This window comes from Opisthorchis viverrini (assembly GCF_000715545.1).
Source record: "Opisthorchis viverrini unplaced genomic scaffold opera_v5_158, whole genome shotgun sequence".
NCBI classification, from domain to species: Eukaryota; Metazoa; Platyhelminthes; class Trematoda; order Opisthorchiida; family Opisthorchiidae; genus Opisthorchis; species Opisthorchis viverrini.
Window position 1 is genome coordinate 579,539 of NW_008751812.1, and position 21,357 is coordinate 600,895.

Consider the following 21,357-nt stretch of genomic DNA (forward strand, 5'->3'; position numbering starts at 1 on the left):
ATGCGCTGCAACTTTGTTCCAAATCGGTGGTCGGTACTTAAGGCGATACCTGCTCAAGATCTTTCTCGTAAGTAGCGTTTCGATCAAACGATCTGAGAAACACCCGGTTATGATATACCTATCTTAGCTTGCAATATACCCAGAAAATGTATTTGTTTTATGCTGTGATTAAACCAACTGGGTCAACTGTGGAAGAAAGCTTCAGATGGAAGGAGTGTGAGTAGACGGTGATGTAGTAGGGTGCCACAATTGGTCGTTTGACCGCCGTGGGAAAAACGTGACATTCCGTCATCACTTAAACATGGCGGGCAACAATCGACGGGAGTCGATTGAATTGCAAGAAAGCAACAGCAGGATAACATTCAAGTGCTTACTTAAGTGAGATACAAGGGCGCGATTGAGGTAGGAGAAAAATTTGTCTACATTGGCAGCCTTATCAGTCTCAGTGGCTCTGTCGATGATATTTCCATCCAGATTTGGAGGGTCAGAGCAGCCTTCGTTAACCTTTATCACCTGTGGTGCAGGCGTAACACCAGCCTAACCGTTAAGAGCACACACCCCTTCAGATATCCCTAACTGGAAGTCTACCGGCAGCTCTGTATTTGCGCACCGGTTATAACAGCTACCACACCTAATGCACAGCTACCTATCTCGGCCATTGAATACATCGACAAACGAAACTGTGATAGCTCTAACCACTGCACGAGAAGTACGCGGGTTTCACAGTGATGATGTGTTTTGAAACTGCGGATAAGTGTGTTCGTGTTGACCGAATAGGCCTTAGTAAGGTCTGATACGTCATACAATGCCCACTTGTGCATATTGTTATTACAATTTTCTCTTCGTAGATGTACCCTTATAGGTCTAATAATAAATTGTTTGCCAGAACTTTTAAAACGGTCTCGGGTGAGGGATCAGATTGGTTATATGACACGAGAGCGTTGTATGGCGTGCTCGATTCATAGGGTCCCCTGGTTGAATGCTTTTGAGTTCGAGATAGCTGCGCGATTAAGGGACAAAGCTAATAACCATAAAGTTCGTTGTTTAATCTTTACTACTACTACCTTCTGAAATCTGTCTGGGTTTTACTAACTCAGGCCTGGCACTTTTTAGTTGCTGACCGTGCACTAAAACAAGGGAGTATCTCTTGTAATCTGTTCAGAGTTGATTAAGAGGATGATTACCCATCAGACTAAATGCAAGATCAGCTGCATGTGAAACTGACGATCCATCATCTGCGTGCTACCTGGATGTTTGCTGACAACAGGATTGGCTAGTATTATCAATTGCGGAAAACATCTTGGGTCATTCCTCACAAACCCTAACCCGAGTCTAAACATGTGGGTTCGTGGTACAGAAATCATTCATATTTTTTTGAACATGCCTGATTGCAGATCACAGCATGCGGTTAGCTTTAGCATGGTTAACAATCTTAAGATTATAATAAAGGACAAGAGTAACGTGAGACAAATCAGCGCATACGGGATCAAAAGACCCTGGGAAAATCACATTGAGACAAATTTAAGGTGAAGGTTAGAACGAACAGAGGAAGATTATGAATGTAAAACAGATCCAGGTGATAATCTTAGGTAAAACAAAAAGGTGATCCCGTTGGGTCCATCCAATTGGGACAAATTTACAGTGCTATTCCATACACATGGGGAATAAAGTTACTGCCCAGCTAGATTATCTCACACCTAGACGGACCGTGCTAAAATGCTGTGAAGACAAGCGCTTGCCAATACATTTGTTGAACTTTTGTTGAACACATCTGATATAAATTGAACCACAAACATCAACCATCAAGCACTTGGATAGTCGAGAGCAGGATCTCAACATAGTGTAATGTCAACCCAAGTTTACTTCCAACAATAGCTAGTAAATGGATGCTTATTTGCGGATCTTGTGTACCGTGCATACATTTGTTGTGCACTTGTCAGATTGGTTGCTCGCTTCATCCATCTGCTCTAACAACTGGCCTACTGCTATTACGCTTTTAATGACATCGGCTGTTATTGGCACACGAACAGAAGGCTATATATATGTAATGTATACATACATTTCCTACAGACTTGACGGCATCGGTGGCTGAGATAACCGTGGGTACGGGAACAGATGGGAATTCCGAAAACTTGAGGAGATTAGGAGGCAGCCCAGTAGCACAGCTTCTGACGTTCATTCATCCAACGTACTTGTTCCTCTGCATTGCTAGAGCCACAGGATGCTAGCCAATTCGTTATATGCATAACCATCAACCATAGTTTGTCACCTTATCCTTCACCAAGACTATTCCAGCTTAAACCACATCAGTCCGTATACGATTGATACCTCATGTTAATTGTATTATGGTTTGCAGGTACGTGTAAATTGACGGCGAAGATTTCGTATGAGAAGGCTTTGGCATTTCATACTAAATAGTTAAGTCTTCCAGTTTAGTCAACTTGGATAAGCGTCTGTCTCTCAGGTCTGAAGATTCACAACAAAACGCTTGAACGGCTGACTCGCTACGAACAAAAGTTTGGCGGACAAAAGCTTATTAGTCGCCATCCCCATAGTGTTTTCAAACAGATGCCTTATCTTTCTAACGCTATCCTGTTAAAGTTTAAACTGATCTTACAAACGTGTGGCGTACCTCCTGCCACGGCACCAAGAATAAGCCTTCTTACGACATTGGGTTGCCAATTTCAAGGCGAGGACTACTAATCGATACAACGCTAACAAGGATCAAAATACTCAGCAACAGACAAAGTGCATTCACTTGAAAATTCATCACCTTCATCACTGTCAGCTGTTAGAACCGTGCACTTTTTGTACAGTGGTTGTAGCTGCCACGGTTCTGTTCCTCGATGATTTGGGGAGTTGTGGTAAAAAAATAAGTCGTTCAGCTGTAACACCCTTTCGGTGCCTAGCTACCATGCCACCCGGAGAAAGCACGAGGGCTGGGATACTGCCAGGTCGCGCAGGCCTTGACAGGGGTTGTCGAGTGGCAGAAGTCCGGTTCGAACCACGGACCTTCCGGTCAGTAAATTCACGCTCTAACCACTTGGGCCATCTCGCATTGAAGGAGGGAGCTGATAAATTGGTGCGTAAATACAACACTATCAGGGGACTGTTAACTGGGGGCATTGGGATGGGAGCTATGCATTGAACGCAATAGCTTGGATGCACGAGCGCCATCGAGGGCGCGACTGGGCCATACCTGACAATGCCTCTAACCATTTATGTAGCCTGTCTCAGGGTCTTCAGTGCAGCCGAGTTTTCTGGTAATGGCTTTTATAATTTGCTGCCAAGTAATCGTCCGACCTCTTCCACCACTCACGTGGTTGTACGGAAAGAACCCTTCGAGAACGTCAGTCGACTGGCATATGCAGCACGTGGCCAAGCCAGCGCAACCTATGCAGTGTGACCAGTTCATCTATCGAGGGTGAGTCATTTCTTCCGAATGCCGCCAGACTTACTCCGGCGTTGCTTATCTGGTGTTCCCGCCAGACTTGGGCAATACTCCGAAGATATCCGTGGTCAAACACTGAAAGTTTTTTGACATCCTCAGCGTACAGTGGCCAGCTAAACACCTCGTTTATGGTACCATTCGGCTGGCATTCAGTTGAGGCACCCGTCAGCACCAACTTACTTTGCGAATAAATGTATTCCGCCAGTTGTGTACAATTTGATGCTGAAGTGGAACGAAAGAATCGCGTAGTTCGCCAACCTGACAAACCACAAGAAGGGCGAAACCGACCATAGGTTCTCAGGAAGTTTTCAACATTTTTACGAGTATTGTTTTTTTCAGGATAATTTGCCCGTTTTGTTATTTTTTGAATAACGAGTGAGAGTAAATAGCCTTGGCATGGCATACATGATACTGTGAAGCGAACTCATCCTTGAACACCTCTAACCTTTCGCCCCTCTCGTTTTTTCCGGTGGTCAGAAACATGTGACTACTACCCGTTTGTGCCATTGGGCATGACTGACCGTTTTAATGGGATCAAAGACGACCAGATTACAGCATCTTCATCGTTCTCTGACCAGACTATGCCGTACTATGGCCGTTTGCATCTATCAGATGGTAAATTCCAGTTTCTTAATGCAGTTAACCAATATTTTTCCGTATCCCTTGTGAAGCCTTTTTGTTCGATCAGTCTTTGAGTAAGTTCGTTCCGCAGAGACTTCAAAATATTTGCTTTACAGAAGGGGCCGGTGCTTGGGTCGCTTTAGATCAGGATGACCAACAGTGGATTCAGATTGACCTGAAGAAGCGTAAAGTTATCATTAGTGTTGCAACCCAAGGGAAGCAGGGTGCCAGGCAATGGGTACAAGACTATTACATTCTGTACACAGATGCCGATTTTCCTGTCCATTGGTCTATTATCAAAGACCATCTAGGTCAGCCTCTAGTAAGACCTATCCTCTTCACAAACCCGATTAATAGCTATTTGATGGGAACGTTGATGACAGTGGTGTGCGAATGAATAACTTCTCGTATCCCATCGTTGCCCGGTATATTCGACTTAATCCACAGCGCTGGCACAACCTGATTGCCCTACGGATGGAAGTGTTTGGTTGCGACTATCGTAAGCTTTCGATCCGGTTCCACATGGTTGCTGTCCATTCATATAGGTCCATTCGTAGCCCACTTTGATGGTACTAGTTGGATCGATCTGCGGTTAGACCTACCGGGACGAGCAACCCAGACAGCGGTGGATGAGGTGCGATTCCGCTTTCGAACAAAGGAAATCAACGGACTACTGCTATACGGTGATTCCAGTCAGAATGATTACTTTTGCGTGGAGCTATTCAGGTCAGTGTTTTTGTGTCCCATTTGGTGACTTTAGTTCAGGTTGTTTTAGTTTCCCTTGGTTCCATATTTGGTTAGCAGAGTGAATATACAAGAAAAATGGCTCACAGTTCTAGTTTGCTCGACGGTGACTTTGTGCAATAAATTTATTGCTTCGACTCATATTTACATTTTCGCACGAACCAGCGAACTCTTTTCTCCCTATAGACCGTGTCAGTTTTTAGGCCAACCTGCATTTACACTATTTGTCTTATCGTGGCGTAAACATCACAATGACAAGGGCCTATGCACAGACAAGATCAGCTGCTGTCCTGTGAAGCGCGAGATAGCCCATTGGTTAAAGGGTGAACTTACTCACCGGAAGGTCCGTGATTTGATCCCAACCTCCACATCTCGACTGCCACTGTCTAGGCTTGGGCAACTTGGCAGCTTCTCAACCCTCTTTCTTCCTTCGGGTGGTATAACAGCTAGATACCGAAATCGTGTCGCAGCCGGATTTTTATCATTATTTTATTATTATTATTATTATTATTATGGACCTATTCTTGGGCATAGCAATGACGATGAAACCAGCTGGATCTACTAGATCATAACTGGCCCGGAGAATATGGATGATCTAAGTGATTTTGGCCAGCTTGTAGCTAGAACAACCATGGGAAACCTTATGTATATGTTTTTTCAGCTCAGAAAAGTTTCAGACAGTTTCGAGTTTACAGAGGACCTTTGTTAAAGAAAGTGATAATTTCTGGAATACTTTTTGAGTCAAACTTCCAGCGTACAATACTATGTTCATTCGTAAATCACTAAAAGCCACTCGGCCAAACTGATAAGGTTTAAACCACGAACATGTCTTTTAACTTCAAACCTGACATGGTGCCCTCATGATCCGTAGCGGACCATAATTTGCAGCTCGTCACACGAGAGTAACCTTCCTTCCATGAGTAACAGAGCTGAAAAAATCATTCTATCGAGGGATCATCGGGAGTAGTCCGAAATTCAAAGGGTAAAGGTAGACGGAACGCTCACTGAATGGTCCTCGGTATTATGTAGCGTGAATGAACTTTCCCTCATTCTGATGAAGCCTAGTGTTTGGTATTGGCCACTGGGCAACGGATGCTACCAAGATGGTCCTTGGCATACAAATATAGCGGTGTTTGAAAAATCTTCTTGGCACAACTCTGTCATAAGGTTGATGAAAACTCATCGACAGCCCGCTACCGGTTCTGAGGTTTTTCGGGCAGGCGCACTCCTAAGATTTTCTTCAATTTTAGTGATTTCGAGATAGTTCAGTGGCTAAGTTGCAAAGATGCTGACCGAGATGTGCATAGTTTGAACTCAACCCTGGCTCCTATCCAGTCCTGCGGTGGGGGGGGGGCTGACAATATCTCAGCCCTCGTGCTTTCTTCTGTTTGCACGGCAGCAAAGCTTCGGAAGGATAATAAACTGCATTTCTTTTACACTTCTCAGTCTATAGATAAGTATTCAGGAAAACTTGCAAATAATTGATCTGTCACACTTGCGGCACAGTAATTTAATTGTTTCAGCTAATTGGGATGGAAGGACCGTGAACATACTGAATTCCAGTTCGAAATAGAACAAAAGGTGAATAAAATGTCACAAAAAGAAGGATGAGATGGTAGACATAAGGTATGCGTGCGTTCAAGTTGGGGCTGATATTCAATCTACTCATTAAAAAGCCGTTATGCATTGCATTTCAGATTGTTTCTTTTCAGGAAAACAACCATGGGAAACCTTATGTATATGTTTTTTCAGCTCAGAAAAGTTTCAGACAGTTTCGAGTTTACAGAGGACCTTTGTTAAAGAAAGTGATAATTTCTGGAATACTTTTTGAGTCAAACTTCCAGCGTACAATACTATGTTCATTCGTAAATCACTAAAAGCCACTCGGCCAAACTGATAAGGTTTAAACCACGAACATGTCTTTTAACTTCAAACCTGACATGGTGCCCTCATGATCCGCAGCGGACCATAATTTGCAGCTCGTCACACGAGAGTAACCTTCCTTCCATGAGTAACAGAGCTGAAAAAATCATTCTATCGAGGGATCATCGGGAGTAGTCCGAAATTCAAAGGGTAAAGGTAGACGGAACGCTCACTGAATGGTCCTCGGTATTATGTAGCGTGAATGAACTTTCCCTCATTCTGATGAAGCCTAGTGTTTGGTATTGGCCACTGGGCAACGGATGCTACCAAGATGGTCCTTGGCATACAAATATAGCGGTGTTTGAAAAATCTTCTTGGCACAACTCTGTCATAAGGTTGATGAAAACTCATCGACAGCCCGCTACCGGTTCTGAGGTTTTTCGGGCAGGCGCACTCCTAAGATTTTCTTCAATTTTAGTGATTTCGAGATAGTTCAGTGGCTAAGTTGCAAAGATGCTGACCGAGATGTGCATAGTTTGAACTCAACCCTGGCTCCTATCCAGTCCTGCGGTGGGGGGGGGGGCTGACAATATCTCAGCCCTCGTGCTTTCTTCTGTTTGCACGGCAGCAAAGCTTCGGAAGGATAATAAACTGCATTTCTTTTACACTTCTCAGTCTATAGATAAGTATTCAGGAAAACTTGCAAATAATTGATCTGTCACACTTGCGGCACAGTAATTTAATTGTTTCAGCTAATTGGGATGGAAGGACCGTGAACATACTGAATTCCAGTTCGAAATAGAACAAAAGGTGAATAAAATGTCACAAAAAGAAGGATGAGATGGTAGACATAAGGTATGCGTGCGTTCAAGTTGGGGCTGATATTCAATCTACTCATTAAAAAGCCGTTATGCATTGCATTTCAGATTGTTTCTTTTCAGGAATTTAAAGATAGACTCTTCAGACAAGCGTTAAACTGCATCCCGTTAGGAGTCTGAAAGTCTTCCAAAGTTAACGTAACATCCTCCGTTTATAGACAAGTCCTTATCTGTAAGATTCCGAGGATCCAGACTGTGACAATATCCCCGACTAAACAATGATAACCCGATGTAGCGGAGGATTGGCCTCACAGACTATTCTTATTTAACTAGGTTCTCTGGAACGGGACCTTTAAGCCGTGAGCTACTACCGAGGGTGGAAATGTCGGACAATATTCTTATCACAAGCTCTTCATATACGTATTTGTTCCTGTCCCGCGACAGCCTATTTACTACAGACAGAAACGTTAAGATGGATGCGTTAAGTGGTTTTCTTTCGTTCATCCTATTCATCTCTCATGAACATGAATAATTCCCATTGCGTTTTTCAGGCAGTGGTGTATTCGCATTCTAATATATGCGGTCGGCTCACGTCTAATCGAGGAAACTAACATCCAAGCTGTATGTGGTTCACCCAAATGCAACCGTTATTACGATGGTTCGTTCCCACTTAAATTTTCACCTTGTAATTTGTGTCTGTGCCGTTTTATTCCGACACATTTAGAGGCCGTTTACGAGTGAGCGTCAATCTAGGGACTGTGCCCTCGTCTACCGAACCGACTGATAACACTGTGGATGCTGGTAGTCTGTTGGATGATGACCAGTGGCATGACGTCCATATCATTCGAGCGCAGAAAAACTTGAATATATCGGTCGATCGCATACAAGTCTGGCGAAACCTTTCGGCGATATTCATTCATCTGAATATGAATCGAAACGTAAGCTTTTGAGCGATTTTGTAGTAACGCGACACAGTGTTGTGACGTTAAATTGAAGTCTCCTAATCCACTGGTGCTATCACTTAATTAACTGGAACCAAGATGTCAGACTTATTGCTTTTCCAATAGTACGTTTTCATACGTGAACGGGAAATGTATGCAACCTGCGTCTCTACGTCCCTGCCGTTTGGTACATCTCGTGCCTATTCTCTGCGCTCATTGCATATTTATACCTGCATCGACATGTAAAGAATGATTTTTCGGATTGAATCCCTTCATATAACTTTATGTTGACCCCTGGACAGGTATGTGGCCCACTGGCGTCCTTGCTTTCATCCCGGGAAACTACCGGAGAGCCCTATCGGCGTTTTGAACAGGCTACTGGTTATTAGTCAGTAGCTAGATATTATAAATGGTTTCGCCCGCCACAAGCTCCACCGGCGCTCAGAGCTAGGATATCAATCGTACATAGCTAAGCAGTTCTGGACCAGCTGAATCCCAATAGCGAGAACGTCAGTTCTTTAGTGGATGGTTGGATTTACATGTTTTCAGCATCAGGCCGCTGCATCAAGCTCTAAGCCCAGTTTTTCGTGCGTTCAGAAACCTTTGTGATAATGATTGCAACGTATACGGAAGATCTGGATGATTGTCAGTTTTACTTTCCTGTTACAACGAGCCTTTTGAGTCATATAATGTTGAATTAGGAAGGCATTGCATATATTGTAGGTAGGCGTGTGATGCTTAGGAACGACGGTGTTGCTAGCTTCTTGGAGGCTGCGTTTTGCAAGAACCTATCACAGAAAGTTACTGAAAATGTTTTGTTTTTCTTCTTGTAACTATCCTCACGCCGTATTTCAGGTTGGTGTATCTTTCAAACTTTCAGCTTTCTGCAGGTGGGCTGCCGTTCTTTGCCAACCGGCGTGGTCTAACGGTTAGTCAGAATTTCAAGGGTTGCATCGAAGAGCTAGTCTTCAACGGGGTCCATTTGATCCGCGACGCGCAACGATCGCTGTTTGGTTCACAAATTGTTTCTTCAAAAGATGCTGGCACACTGCGTTGGGATGAGGCTCTTGGATATCCAAAGCGAAACCCGTTTTTGTGGTGGGGACCCCCAATAACTGAGTCACAGCTGAATATCAGTGGATTTGGTATAGGTGGATCGGGTCGCCTTGGGACCACTTGCCCGCCTGTTATCACCGATGACACTGTGATAATGTTTCCTGCCACTCAACAATACGTTGTATTTTTGAAAATCGAGCGTGATGGCGGGGCAAGCACGCTCCAGTTTTCGTTCCAGTTCCGCACACTGAATCGGGGTGGAGTTATGTTCTACCATACCGTGGACAAAGACTTGAACTTCGTTTCGGTAAGTGGTGTATTTTATTTGGTCTATCCCAATCCACGCGCACAGACGATAAGTTTTCTATCGTTCAGAATGGTTCTGTGCATGCTCGGTTCATCTCCTATAGGATTGCATTCGATCTATCGTATTCGTATAATATCTAAATGACCTTTGTTGATTTGGACGTTTTACTACGTAACAAAGATTGCTTCGGTGGAGATTTTAGACTTGGTCAAGGTCCAGTTAAGGATGACTGTATATTTCGGGGGCATACAAACGGCGACTGATGTTGTTTAATCTCAACTAGTGCTACGTGGAAGGCAACCCGCACATTGGTCCCCAAGCTTTTCTGGGACGACGTCTTCTCATTTGTTCACAAGCTTTTCCCAGTCGATTGTAGAATAGTGTTCTTCGCAAAAGGGACTTTAATTCACACATTGCGAAGGGACGAACAGCTAACCTTGCTGGCCAAAGGACTTAGGCTCCGCAGCGGTTGTGTGGGAGTCAGATGGTTTCAATCACGGAACCAAGGCAATCACGCGATGCGTGAATTACGATTCACACGATACGTCCCACGATTAAGCATCCAGAATACACGCTCGAGCAATTTTCTGTCTGACTCACCTCGTAACTTGCACGTCGAGAGCTGTGACGAAGGCAGGGTACGAGCTGTAAGAGTGTACACAAGACGGTGACGACGGGCGACACTCAGACTGCCAGACTGATGTGCTGAAATCTACACTTGCGTCACCAACAAAATGTAGAGGGAAGAGAATTCAGAGGCGATAATGAAGAAAGACGGTATACGTCAGCACAAGCTTGTTTTCCCTTGTCCTCCCATTGTACTTATTAAGATGACCTGACCGACAGCAAGGTTGTTGATGGTTGTTGTGGCTCTAGACTACTTATATCTGTGCGGTTCATGTTTCACACCAAGACATCCACATCCATGTCCCAATTGAAACTTGAACAGTTTTTCCGACGTAATTACGCGGCTCAATAGCTCGACAAAATGATCGAATGTTACAAGTAACCGACCCAGTCTGGAAACCCCAGTGGTACTTTTTGGCATTTCCTGAATCCACTGATATGACGAATACCCTACAGTTACTCATGCTTCTCCGTGAGTTAGGGTAGAGCTGGCGTCTGTCCGTGGTAAACATAGGGTGGTAATATTAAAAAAGAGCTCGAGATAATTCATTGCTTGAGGCGCGGACTTACTGGAGGTCCGTGGTGTGAATCCGCCCGGCATCTTGTTTGCTCCTGTCCAGGTTTGTGAAACTTCACAATATCTGAGCCGTCATTCTTGTTTCGGATCGCGTGGCAGCTAAGGACCGAAAATGTGTCACAGCTGGACGGTTATTATTATTACTATTAGTATTATGTTTGGTGTTAGTCAGGACTGTCCAGCTCTATTATGTGCATTAGGGGGAATGAATATGGTTCCGGTTCGTAAACGAAAACGTGAAAAGCGAAATCTGAAGAGATCAGATTGGTTCTCCCTACTTATATCGGAACTACTTTAATTCCTGGCGAAATTGCAGTAGAGGGCAGGTAAATTGGAAACAGCTATCCACGGGTGGGTTACGCGGGAGACTCGAATCTGGTTGTGGCAGCTACTTTTTACCGTGATGCAGAAAAGCGAATGAAGAGCCCCTTGACATTGGAGGTTATTGAAAAAACTATAGTTCATTTAACTCCTTCCCTCTCAACTGATGATACGTACAGTATGAACACAACTAACGTATTGTTCGGACACACCAAGCATTAGTTGAAAGGCAGTGGAACCTCTTGAAAGGACGTCTCAAATGCACAGGGTACTTCTCAGTTTTTCGAAGGAAATAAGGCTTGGTGACATGAACCGGTCACTAGACATAATAATAAAACAAGGTAAGTTTGATACCATATGTTTAAAAGTTATCTAAGTTTAATTACTTGAAAAATCAATCGGCCCGGTCTTTATATATTTGCAATCTATCGTGTCAAGTGAACTTCCGATGGATGCATTGAGTGCCGCCGCGTGCTTTGATGTAAACAACAACAAGCAACTCCCCTTCGACAGACGTACTTCCTCGAACTATGTTCACGTTAAAGCAGTTCACTGTGGATAATTCTGCCAGGATAAGGGTGCTACGTCCTATTCTAGCTCACCTAACAACTGTGATCTCTAGCAAGCTCTTTTTCAACTGCTTCCAACTGATAAAAAGAACTTATTAAAGGAGCTCTGTAGGTACTAAATGATACGAGGTACCTTTTCTATCCGTTGGCGTTGTCGTCATCTTCATACGGATTAAGCACACTTCCACGATTGCAATGGAGTCAAGTAGCAACACTTTAATGGTCACGAATCAAACAGACCATGAGGATTAGTTATTGTTAAAGACCACTCTCCGAAGAAGTACGTCATCCCTTATCGGGCGGTGTAACGTATATAGTCAAGTGCACTAAAAAATCGGTTAACTACTCACCACTAAGGGGTTCCGCATGAAGCTCACCTGGCCGTCCCATAGCTAATAGTATTCTGCCGATGTTGCCCCCACCTCATGATATACCAATGATGTGTGTTTATCTGTACCAACAGAGATACAACACCAGATACCTTGGTATTTCGGAACTTCTGCACACCTGAGGTGTGTCCAGTTGTACTTCGTTAATGTTCTTTCGTAATATTCAATTTTTCTAGCATGACGGTTCTATCCAGAAATCGCATTTACAAACCGAATTTCATGGATCAATTAGTCACATTTCCTTGTTCCCAAGATTCATATGCAGCATAAACTGAGATATGAAACCACCCATTCATCTTCGACTTGATTAGGGTCTTTTCTTATTGAGAAATATGGACGAAACGGTGGGGCGATAATAGGATTTAATACCGTTGGGAGCCACTATGAGTTCCCACACACTAAGTAACATTTGGCTCATTCCCTTTTTCTGTCTGTTATTGAGAGAGCCTTCCGAGAGATAAGTAACACAGGGGTTTGAAGTAAACTAACTAAAGATTTCCGTTGCGATGGGGTTTGAACTCATTTATCAGTCACTCGTGATTATTAAACGGGTCAAACTTCTGAAACATTTCAGTTCGGCATGGAAGAAAATAATGGACACTTAATTCTGGAAATTCTTTTGCCCGGGGTGAATATTATCAAGTATACTATTCAAAATCGTGATCCCGCTGCTCCGGATGGCACCTTTGCTGATGGTCTATGGCATGACATTCAGTTTAATATGGCGCAAGATAGCGTTATTCTAATGGTGGACAATATCACCTACGCTACCACGCAGAAGACCACAATGCCGGTGAGTATTAGTACACTTCTATTAATACACTCCTACCATTTGTCTACTTTCTAACTACGTTACAAATTTTTACATTATCGTGCCATCTTATTGACCGGTGTTTTCACTACCAAAATATAGCACTTTTTTAATGCCCAGTTGTTTTTATATCGCCAAACATGTTGAAGGTGTAATTTTTGTAAACCCTTTCCCAGCTTCCAAAGTGGACTTGATCTTTTAACACCTATTATCAACGCAACTGTTAGTCTTCAAAATGAGTGGATTCGTGAATCATTGAGGGATTTGATAACTCTCTGCTACTACGTGTTACAGCGTTTTTCTGACCAGTATAAGAAGAAAGATGCGGATTTGTTGAAATTCTCCGAGAATCCTCCGGAAATATTTGCAAACTTAAACTTATGTTCGTCGGTGTCGTTTGCAATATCCTTGGACTTATGGAATCATAATTACCGGACTATCCATTATTTTTTCTGTTGATGACTGTGCATAGTTTCAAACCTAAACTAGCCGATGATTCAGCTTCACGATGTTTGGCTTTGAGCAAATTCAGGTCTCCAAGAGATGCTTCGAGATGATCAGATTCCACTGAGGGAGTGTTAGTGTCTGATTCACCTGATTAGTTCACTTTTGACTCAGATCATGAAACGGTGGAGAGGTAGATACCCAAAAATATACAGGGTGAGCACAACCTCGTTTAGACCAATCGTCCACACAGTATTTCGATACGATTATTTAATCTTTATGTGATATTCCGGATGACTTCGCGAGAGTTAACTGCGCTATATCAGTCGCATAAATCCGGCACTTTGATCCCACGACTGGTTGGCTGCATATGGTGCGAAGTTCAACCTTGAATTTATTTTTACTAAAGTTTTTCCGTGGGCGATTGTAGTGGTCTACCAATCAGTCGTTTTATCTATCGGTTGGCTGTTGCTTACACCCTGGGATAAGTGAAAATAGTTGCGGTTGAAATGGCCATATCCATGAATCGGATTGGTAGAGGAACCTCTGACACCATTTAAGAATGTTGTTTTATCGAAATGTTTGTCAACCACAGATAGGTTACCAACACTTCTTCATCTTAAGCGGCTTGAGACAAAGGCTTACAAGGACATTCCTTCCATATTGGGACTTCGAAATATCCAGGCAAGCTAGGCCATACTACGGAACTGGTTGCACTACGGAGGATAATACAGCCTTACACTGCCATGACCGTCTACAGCCACACGGTCGTGATGGGGAGAGATTCATTGTGGGGAGGTTCGGGAGACTGTAGTTGAAGCAAACGTCTTCTCCAGTTGCTCCAAAAACAGGCGAGTTAGTCATTAATTTTCTGGGCCGCCAAACATTAATTCGGTAGTAAATTTCCCACCACGAGACTTGCTCAGCCATGATGTCTAAGCAGTAGACACATTTTCTCGTGCAGTTTCTCAAAGCCTTTTATTTTTGTTCAATCGATTCAGCTCAGCTTTGACCGTGTTTCCTATATCGGTGGAGGACGCCCACAACGATACGGATTCCAAGGTTGCATGCGTCAAATACGGGTGAATAGTCTGGATGTGATCTGGGACAAACTAGACCCATCTGTTCGTCACCGCAGTATTGTGAATGGAAGTTGTTTAATACAAGATCGTTGTAGTCCAAATCCGTGTAAACATGAAGCTCCTTGTTATCAGAACGGCGACACGTTTTTCTGCAATTGCACTGACACTGGTTACGCAGGCGCGGTATGTCACCAAAGTGAATACTTCACTTCTTGTGCCGAAGCTGGTCTGTTCTACGCTTTGCGTGATGCGTATATCAATATTACCATTGATATGGATGGATCCGGGGTACTGAAGCCAATTAAAGTCACATGTGACTTTACCGGTGAGTTCCTCAGTACGGTGGCATACCAATTCATCTAAGTTGGTTTTCTCATTTTTTCAGTCGTTCACTATCAGTTCACATTCCAAGATTGAAACAGGTAACAGCACACACTCATGTATATGATAGAGTCAGTTGAATCCAAACGAGTATTCCGTTTATAGTATTCCTCAACTGAGTATCTTGCGTAGAATTTTCAGCACCTTTATAAGCAGTATTGTGCCAATTTGGCAATATTTTCTAACCTTGCAGATCCAACCACTGTAATTACCATTCTGCCTCATGACCTTACGCGGCCTGTCATGGTGGACGGCTATCAGGCCCCCGGATCTTATCGTCGTCGCCTTGTCTATGATCGAGCTGACAGGGAAACTTTGGGTGAACTGGTGCGGCGTGCGGTTCATTGTGAACAGGCAATCACATACAAATGTTGGAATTCCTATCTGTTACGCCTTCCCCCCGGAGGTGAGTTGCCCAAAAAGTCTACCCATTGTTTTTTCAGTTAGAAAGTACAAACTCTAATTTGAAGTATGATGCGGAACCCCTCACTGCCTAGTATACTAAACAGTTCATATGAAAGCCTTGACAGATCTGTAAGCTGTGACAAGTTAGGTGTATTGCAAAATTAAGGATCAAAGAGGCGCCACCTAATTGTTGATGGTATGTGAAGAAAATCGCAGACTGGGTGGCTAAAACTACGTGCGAATTTTGTCGGCGACTATGATTTTCGAAAGATTTTTTTTCAAAATATGCTGTGCGATTTGGTGGTATATATCAAGCCTTTTGTGTTGGGCGCTTCTGAATGCATTTTCATGTAACGAACCTGGTTTTCACACAAAAGCATTCATAGTTTAGATATCGCGGGGTAGAAATTTTGCATGTGCATCAGTATGACAAAAACACTTGCCTCTTCTAAGCTTCTGCTTCTCAGCATTTACAAGGGACACGCAAAGAAAGAAAATCAAAAGACTACCACGATGAAATTCCACGATCACGCTGATTTTCGACCGCATTTTGGCTGCTGTTGGGGGTAACTGATTAGTTCCCATGTAGGGATCATTTAGGCTTATCTCTTCGTCATCTGTGTGTCGGAGATCGAATTTTCATAAGTAGGTGTATCTGCCTTACAATACCCTATCTATATATGTGACTCAAACTGGGTGTTTGCGCGCTGACGGTTTCTCAGCTTTCTTGTTTCCCATATGACAGCCCGCGACAAATAAGGTACGACAGAACCATACTGTTTTGTATGGTTTGGAATTTCTTCGTCGCCACACCCGAGCTTGATCGAATGAATACCCAAACTTTGAAATGCTTCTCCAGGTCATCCTGGAGCCATTGTGGCTTATTCCAGGGCTTCCAAGTTTCTACCATACTATTTGGTGCTTCTTCAACTTCTTTATTTAGGTGGTACAACTTTAGAAAATCGAGCATGGGGTTGGTGGGTCAGTCGCAAAGGCCAACCACAGTTCTATTGGGGTGGTGGTGTACCTGGACTGCAGAAATGTGCTTGTGGTGTAGACGGAACGTGCTCTGGTGACTCGGTCACGTGCAACTGTGATAGTGATGGTTCAAATACACCACCCCTGGTCGATACTGGGCTCCTGAAGTTCAAGGTGAGTCATGTTTTCATTTCAGACGGACTTGGTAAACAACTGGTAGTTTTTGATTGAGCCAGCTGATTGAGTTATGGTTTCTTCACTTGCCGTAGAATGGTGAAAACTAGGCTTGTGCTGGCTGGTTTTGCCCTACATCGTCAATAGGACGTCGTAGGCGAAATCTGGGAATTTCTCGCAAGATACGACGGTCCATACTTCAGTTAAATAGGCTGCATGATTGTGAGGGAGTTGAGCACTAGTGTTTCTGTAAATGGTGGTGATAATGATGGTGAATGAGTAGTTTTTAGAATCCATAGTGAGTGTCCTCACAGAACAGGTTCACAAAAGCCATCACCTCTCGTTAAATCCCTTTGAGCAGGGCCATCTACATGTACCATTTCCCAAATAGTGGTATCCTCTGGTGGACTGACGTATTAACTATACACAAACAATGGATTCGTTTTGACAATAATATGTACCCTGTCAGTTCTCCGGTTGAAATACGGTTCTAGTATCCAATACCTGATTCGGTTGAATTGTACATACAGGCAGTACGGAAACAATGTATGACTGGTTAAGTAAAAAAATTGATGAGTATGAAACTAGATGTCCATCTGATAGACATTTTGAAATTATTTAAACAAAGGCTGTTATATGGCTTAGTAGCCTGTCTGCGGTCTGCTGCTGGCACACCGACGTACGCCTTATAAGGAATTAGTTGAGAATCTACTACTAATAAGTAGTTAAACGTCTCCCAACTTTTCTGCCCACCCCTGGTTGTCGTCGATGACTAATATGGTGTAGTTACTTTTGTACTCTCATTTGAATGGAGGCCAGATATCCTGCATCAATAAGTCAACACTAGAACACACACTGAAAACATAATCTATGCTGTAAATTTCCTTCAGGGCTTAGAAGGTTCAATTTATTTTACCAGATGTTGGTGCGCACCTGTAACGCGGCACCTTGGATATTGGGTGGCGAAATCCGTACAAAACATGTGCTATTGATCAGATGTGCATGGTTTGTGCGATGTGCGTTAGACCGTGCTCTCGGTGGCGCCAGACTATTTCGATTTCACACCCCTTCCACTGGTTCGAACGACATGACTGATGCTACCTCCTGTCCATGAATTGGCACTACAGTCTTTGACTGTTACTTACGTAGCTTTTGCTTCCCACATGCTAGCTAAATGTTTTTGTGTGTTTAACTACATAAATTCCATGTCCTCTGAGAAAAATGGTTGCCAAACATTCGTACAGGTTCCATCACTTTACATTCCCAAGTTACACGTGAATCCCTTTACCTACTAGGATGACCTTCCGGTTACAGAAGTTCGATTTGGTGATACTGGTGGACTCAATGACAATAAACGCGCCGAATACTACGTTGGACCTTTAAGATGCTACGGTGATACGTTATTTGACAATACCGTAACTTTCCGGCGAGCCGATGCCAACTTGGAGTTGCCACCCCTCTATTCAGAATTCGCGTTTGATATGAGCTTCACATTTCGCACTACTGTTACGGATGCCGTGATTATGCAGAATAACGGTCGTGCAACACAACAGTTCTTCGAAATACGCATTCGAAGTAAGTTTTTCATGTTTTCTGTGACATTTGGAAAGCAGCGATGAGCCAGAGCTAGTAGTTCTTCTAAAACTATCTTGAAGAAAAAACGGTAGAAGGGTTCAAGTACGCCATATCATATCTAACAGTTCTCTTGTTGGTTTTTGGAATACACCAATCTTTCCGTTTAGGATGGTCGACTAGGAGGAATCGAAGCACAAGACAAGTTTCATGTGATTGTATCACACGGCTGTGCGGTATTTCACAGGTCTCTTACTCACAGATGTCTGTGGCTTTTTCTGCCTCTTCGGTGAAGATCGTCAATCAGGTGTTTCTGGACATCGGCTCATACTCTTCTCTGGTTAATCGCATTGGTCACGGTGTATACATACAGGATAGCTAACAGCCCCAGGTTATAATATGTCCGTTGCGCAACGGGCCTGAAATGTGCAAAAAACGATTACCACCATTGCAGACCTCCCATCCTGTCGGATTTGGATACTAGGACATATTCAGTAGCGACACATACCTCTAACTGGTCTTCTCCAGATTTCTAGTGAAGCCAATTTGTCATCACTACGAGATATTTATCCGCGAATCGTTAGTACCGGACTGTTTGACCACAAATGTGGTATGGTTAATTTACTGGTACTGAGAACTGTGTTTCGTTGTGTCTCCCAGAGCACGATACTGGAGTAAGATAGGATGCTTAGTTTGCTGACCAACCGGTAACTTCTTTGTGAACACGCGGTCTTTTACCGCTCCAATTTGCTGATCGTGGATTACTTATGAATTTCACTACGTCGGGACTGTTGTTCGTGGCTTCGCTGTTATTTGGAACCTGAGCTGAGATCATTTCTCATTTTGACAAAAAAAGTAGGACCTAGTGCTAAATTTAGGACATAGGAACCTTGCAAAAGTATTGCAATTGATGTATTACACTAGGTGACCTATACACTCAGCCGATTGGGTAGTGGATTCGCTTTATTGGTCCTCAGTGCGTTTATCAGGCGGTATGTAGACACATGCACACACATTCCACACTCTGCGCTCTACTTTCTATGTTTTCTCGCAATATCTTTTGCACTTCATGCTTCGTTTGCTTCCAGGCAGACCTGTCACTGTCAAGGCGCTATCCTTCCTCGTAATAGGCTACGGACCGATACACACTAGCTAGAACAGGGTGCACGCCCCAATCCAGTTGACCCAATGATTGATGCCGACGATTTGAGCACCATTCGCACCAGCCGCATGTTTAACCTGTCGGATTCCAAGGCTGGATGACAGATATTTGATTTACTAGAAGCCATTGTTAACAGATGACATCCAAGGTTGACTGGTACTCCGTCAAAAATACTTAGATTTTTCTCTCATTGTAGAAAAAGTCATTAACATAGTAAATTTAATCTAGTACCAACAATCTCAAGCTTTTGTGTTGATGAGTGGTACTGATTTCTGTCTCTTGCCTTTTTTCTTGCTTCAGTTTAGTCGAACTTGAAATCGATACAGGTCTTCCATTGTGCTCATGTTGTGTCACTTTTGTATTCGTACTTCATGTGCACTCAAATAGCAGGTCAAAAACGGCAAGTCTGTAGCAATGAACGCTACTTATCCTCTAAAACATGACCGCGTCTCACTATGTTAATAACACCCATTTTTTCGTTTTTCATGGAATGAACAGCTTGAGTTGAGAACTGATTCATTCGAAAAGACAGATACCAGTAATATCAGAATCTGTTAAAACAGCGGTTGTAGGGACACATAGGGTTTCCACTGTATAGTTTTTCTTTATATGGGAACTATACACAGGCCCGCAAAGTCTGGCCGACAGAAGATTAGGATAGAGGGAAAAAGTTTTCTGCTATCCAGTAGTAGTATTGAGTAGTATCGACGGATTTTTTTCAAGTTCCGTTCAAAACTTCCATACTTTTATGTTGATAATGTGCTTCTTAATGGCACTTATAAAAGCTAACATAGTGGTCTAGCACGAACACCGGACCCATTGTAGTCCACTCCATTTGACAGACGGAAACTCCATACGTGTTGCGTTTAACGTTGGGAATGGAATACAACTGGCTGAGGTCTCGACAGCACGTTGGTTAAACGACAATCGGTGGCATGTGGTGCGTTTCGAACGAAACCGCAAGTCTACCCGTCTTAGTGTGGACACTCAGGAACCCATCGTGATTGTTGAAGCCATTGAACGATCTTTCCGTGGCTTCGACTTTGACCAACCTCTGTCGGTGGGTACTACACAGGTGAGTACTACTGGAATTTTAGCTGGCTGAAATGTGTGCTGGGCCTGCCCGTTCATCATGGGGTCGTTGTCGTAGGATCCATGATCCGTGCTAGTTGCTGAAGGGCTGTAAGAGTTAGAAATGAAAAGTAGCCATCATCAGTTAACCATGTGTGTCTCTAGGGTGTATTCTGAGTGGTACGGACCACCGATGTCTGCTTGCATGCGCTGTTGGTCTCAACCATTCAATTGTACCCACTTGTTATGACAACTGTTGACCATAATTTGGGCATAATGATGGCCCTAGATCTGCACCATCCTTTTAACTGACCGATCTTCCTCCCCTCGTGTTTCCACCGCATACAAGCCTGTTGGGTGGATTCGAATGCGACTCGGAAGAAACCATGTGTGGTATTACCCACTGTGCGTGGGTGTCACTCGGGTTGGTTTGATGTGACAGGCCAATCGGGGAACAAATAACAGCTTATCGTAGGAGTTGCCTAAACTGCACGATGGTCAGCCTGATAGTAATCAGCATTTGCGGGTCTTTACACGCGAATGTGTGATGGAGGACTTTTACGCAGAGAAACAGCTATATTTGGCAAGTGGTACATCGTACTCCATGAGAGAATGCGAACCTTGGAATAACTGGTTGTTCTGTATCTGTAAGGAATGTTTCGTTTTTAATCACTGGGTTCAGGTCATAGCTAACCTGACCTGGCGAAACTGGCCGTGGGCTATCAAGAAGTTTTCGCCAGCCCTATAAGTACTGTTGTGTCGACAGCAAATACCTCTTCGATTGTGTGCATCCTCCTGTTTAGTACATCTCCCCTTAATAGTATATTCCCTGCCTCCGGCTAACCATCGACCCTGATGAGCTATTTCATGGGAGGTTTGGGTGACTTTTCAGGCAGAGATCTTTGAGATCGATTCCACACCACCCATGTTCAAACACACAGGCATAGAATTTGATACATGCAAGGATGGGCAGTTCATGGTGAGCTGTGAATC

The 21,357-nt window shown here is 43.5% G+C and overlaps 1 protein-coding gene across 1 annotated transcript in view; it reads left to right on the forward strand.

The window, feature by feature from the left end:
• Positions 1–21,357, forward strand: part of T265_07040 (hypothetical protein) — a gene marked incomplete at both ends in the record, with an annotated part of 59,574 nt that overhangs the window by 25,306 nt on the left and 12,911 nt on the right. Inside the window, 13 exons of the mRNA XM_009172464.1 lie at positions 3,929–4,066; positions 4,189–4,394; positions 4,430–4,571; positions 4,618–4,798; positions 8,222–8,435; positions 9,319–9,801; positions 12,859–13,077; positions 14,541–14,946; positions 15,196–15,408; positions 16,267–16,559; positions 17,855–18,134; positions 20,136–20,368; positions 21,257–21,343. Of these exons, the coding sequence (XP_009170728.1) occupies positions 3,929–4,066; positions 4,189–4,394; positions 4,430–4,571; positions 4,618–4,798; positions 8,222–8,435; positions 9,319–9,801; positions 12,859–13,077; positions 14,541–14,946; positions 15,196–15,408; positions 16,267–16,559; positions 17,855–18,134; positions 20,136–20,368; positions 21,257–21,343 (3,095 nt within the window). The remainder of the gene's footprint in view (positions 1–3,928; positions 4,067–4,188; positions 4,395–4,429; positions 4,572–4,617; positions 4,799–8,221; positions 8,436–9,318; positions 9,802–12,858; positions 13,078–14,540; positions 14,947–15,195; positions 15,409–16,266; positions 16,560–17,854; positions 18,135–20,135; positions 20,369–21,256; positions 21,344–21,357) is intronic.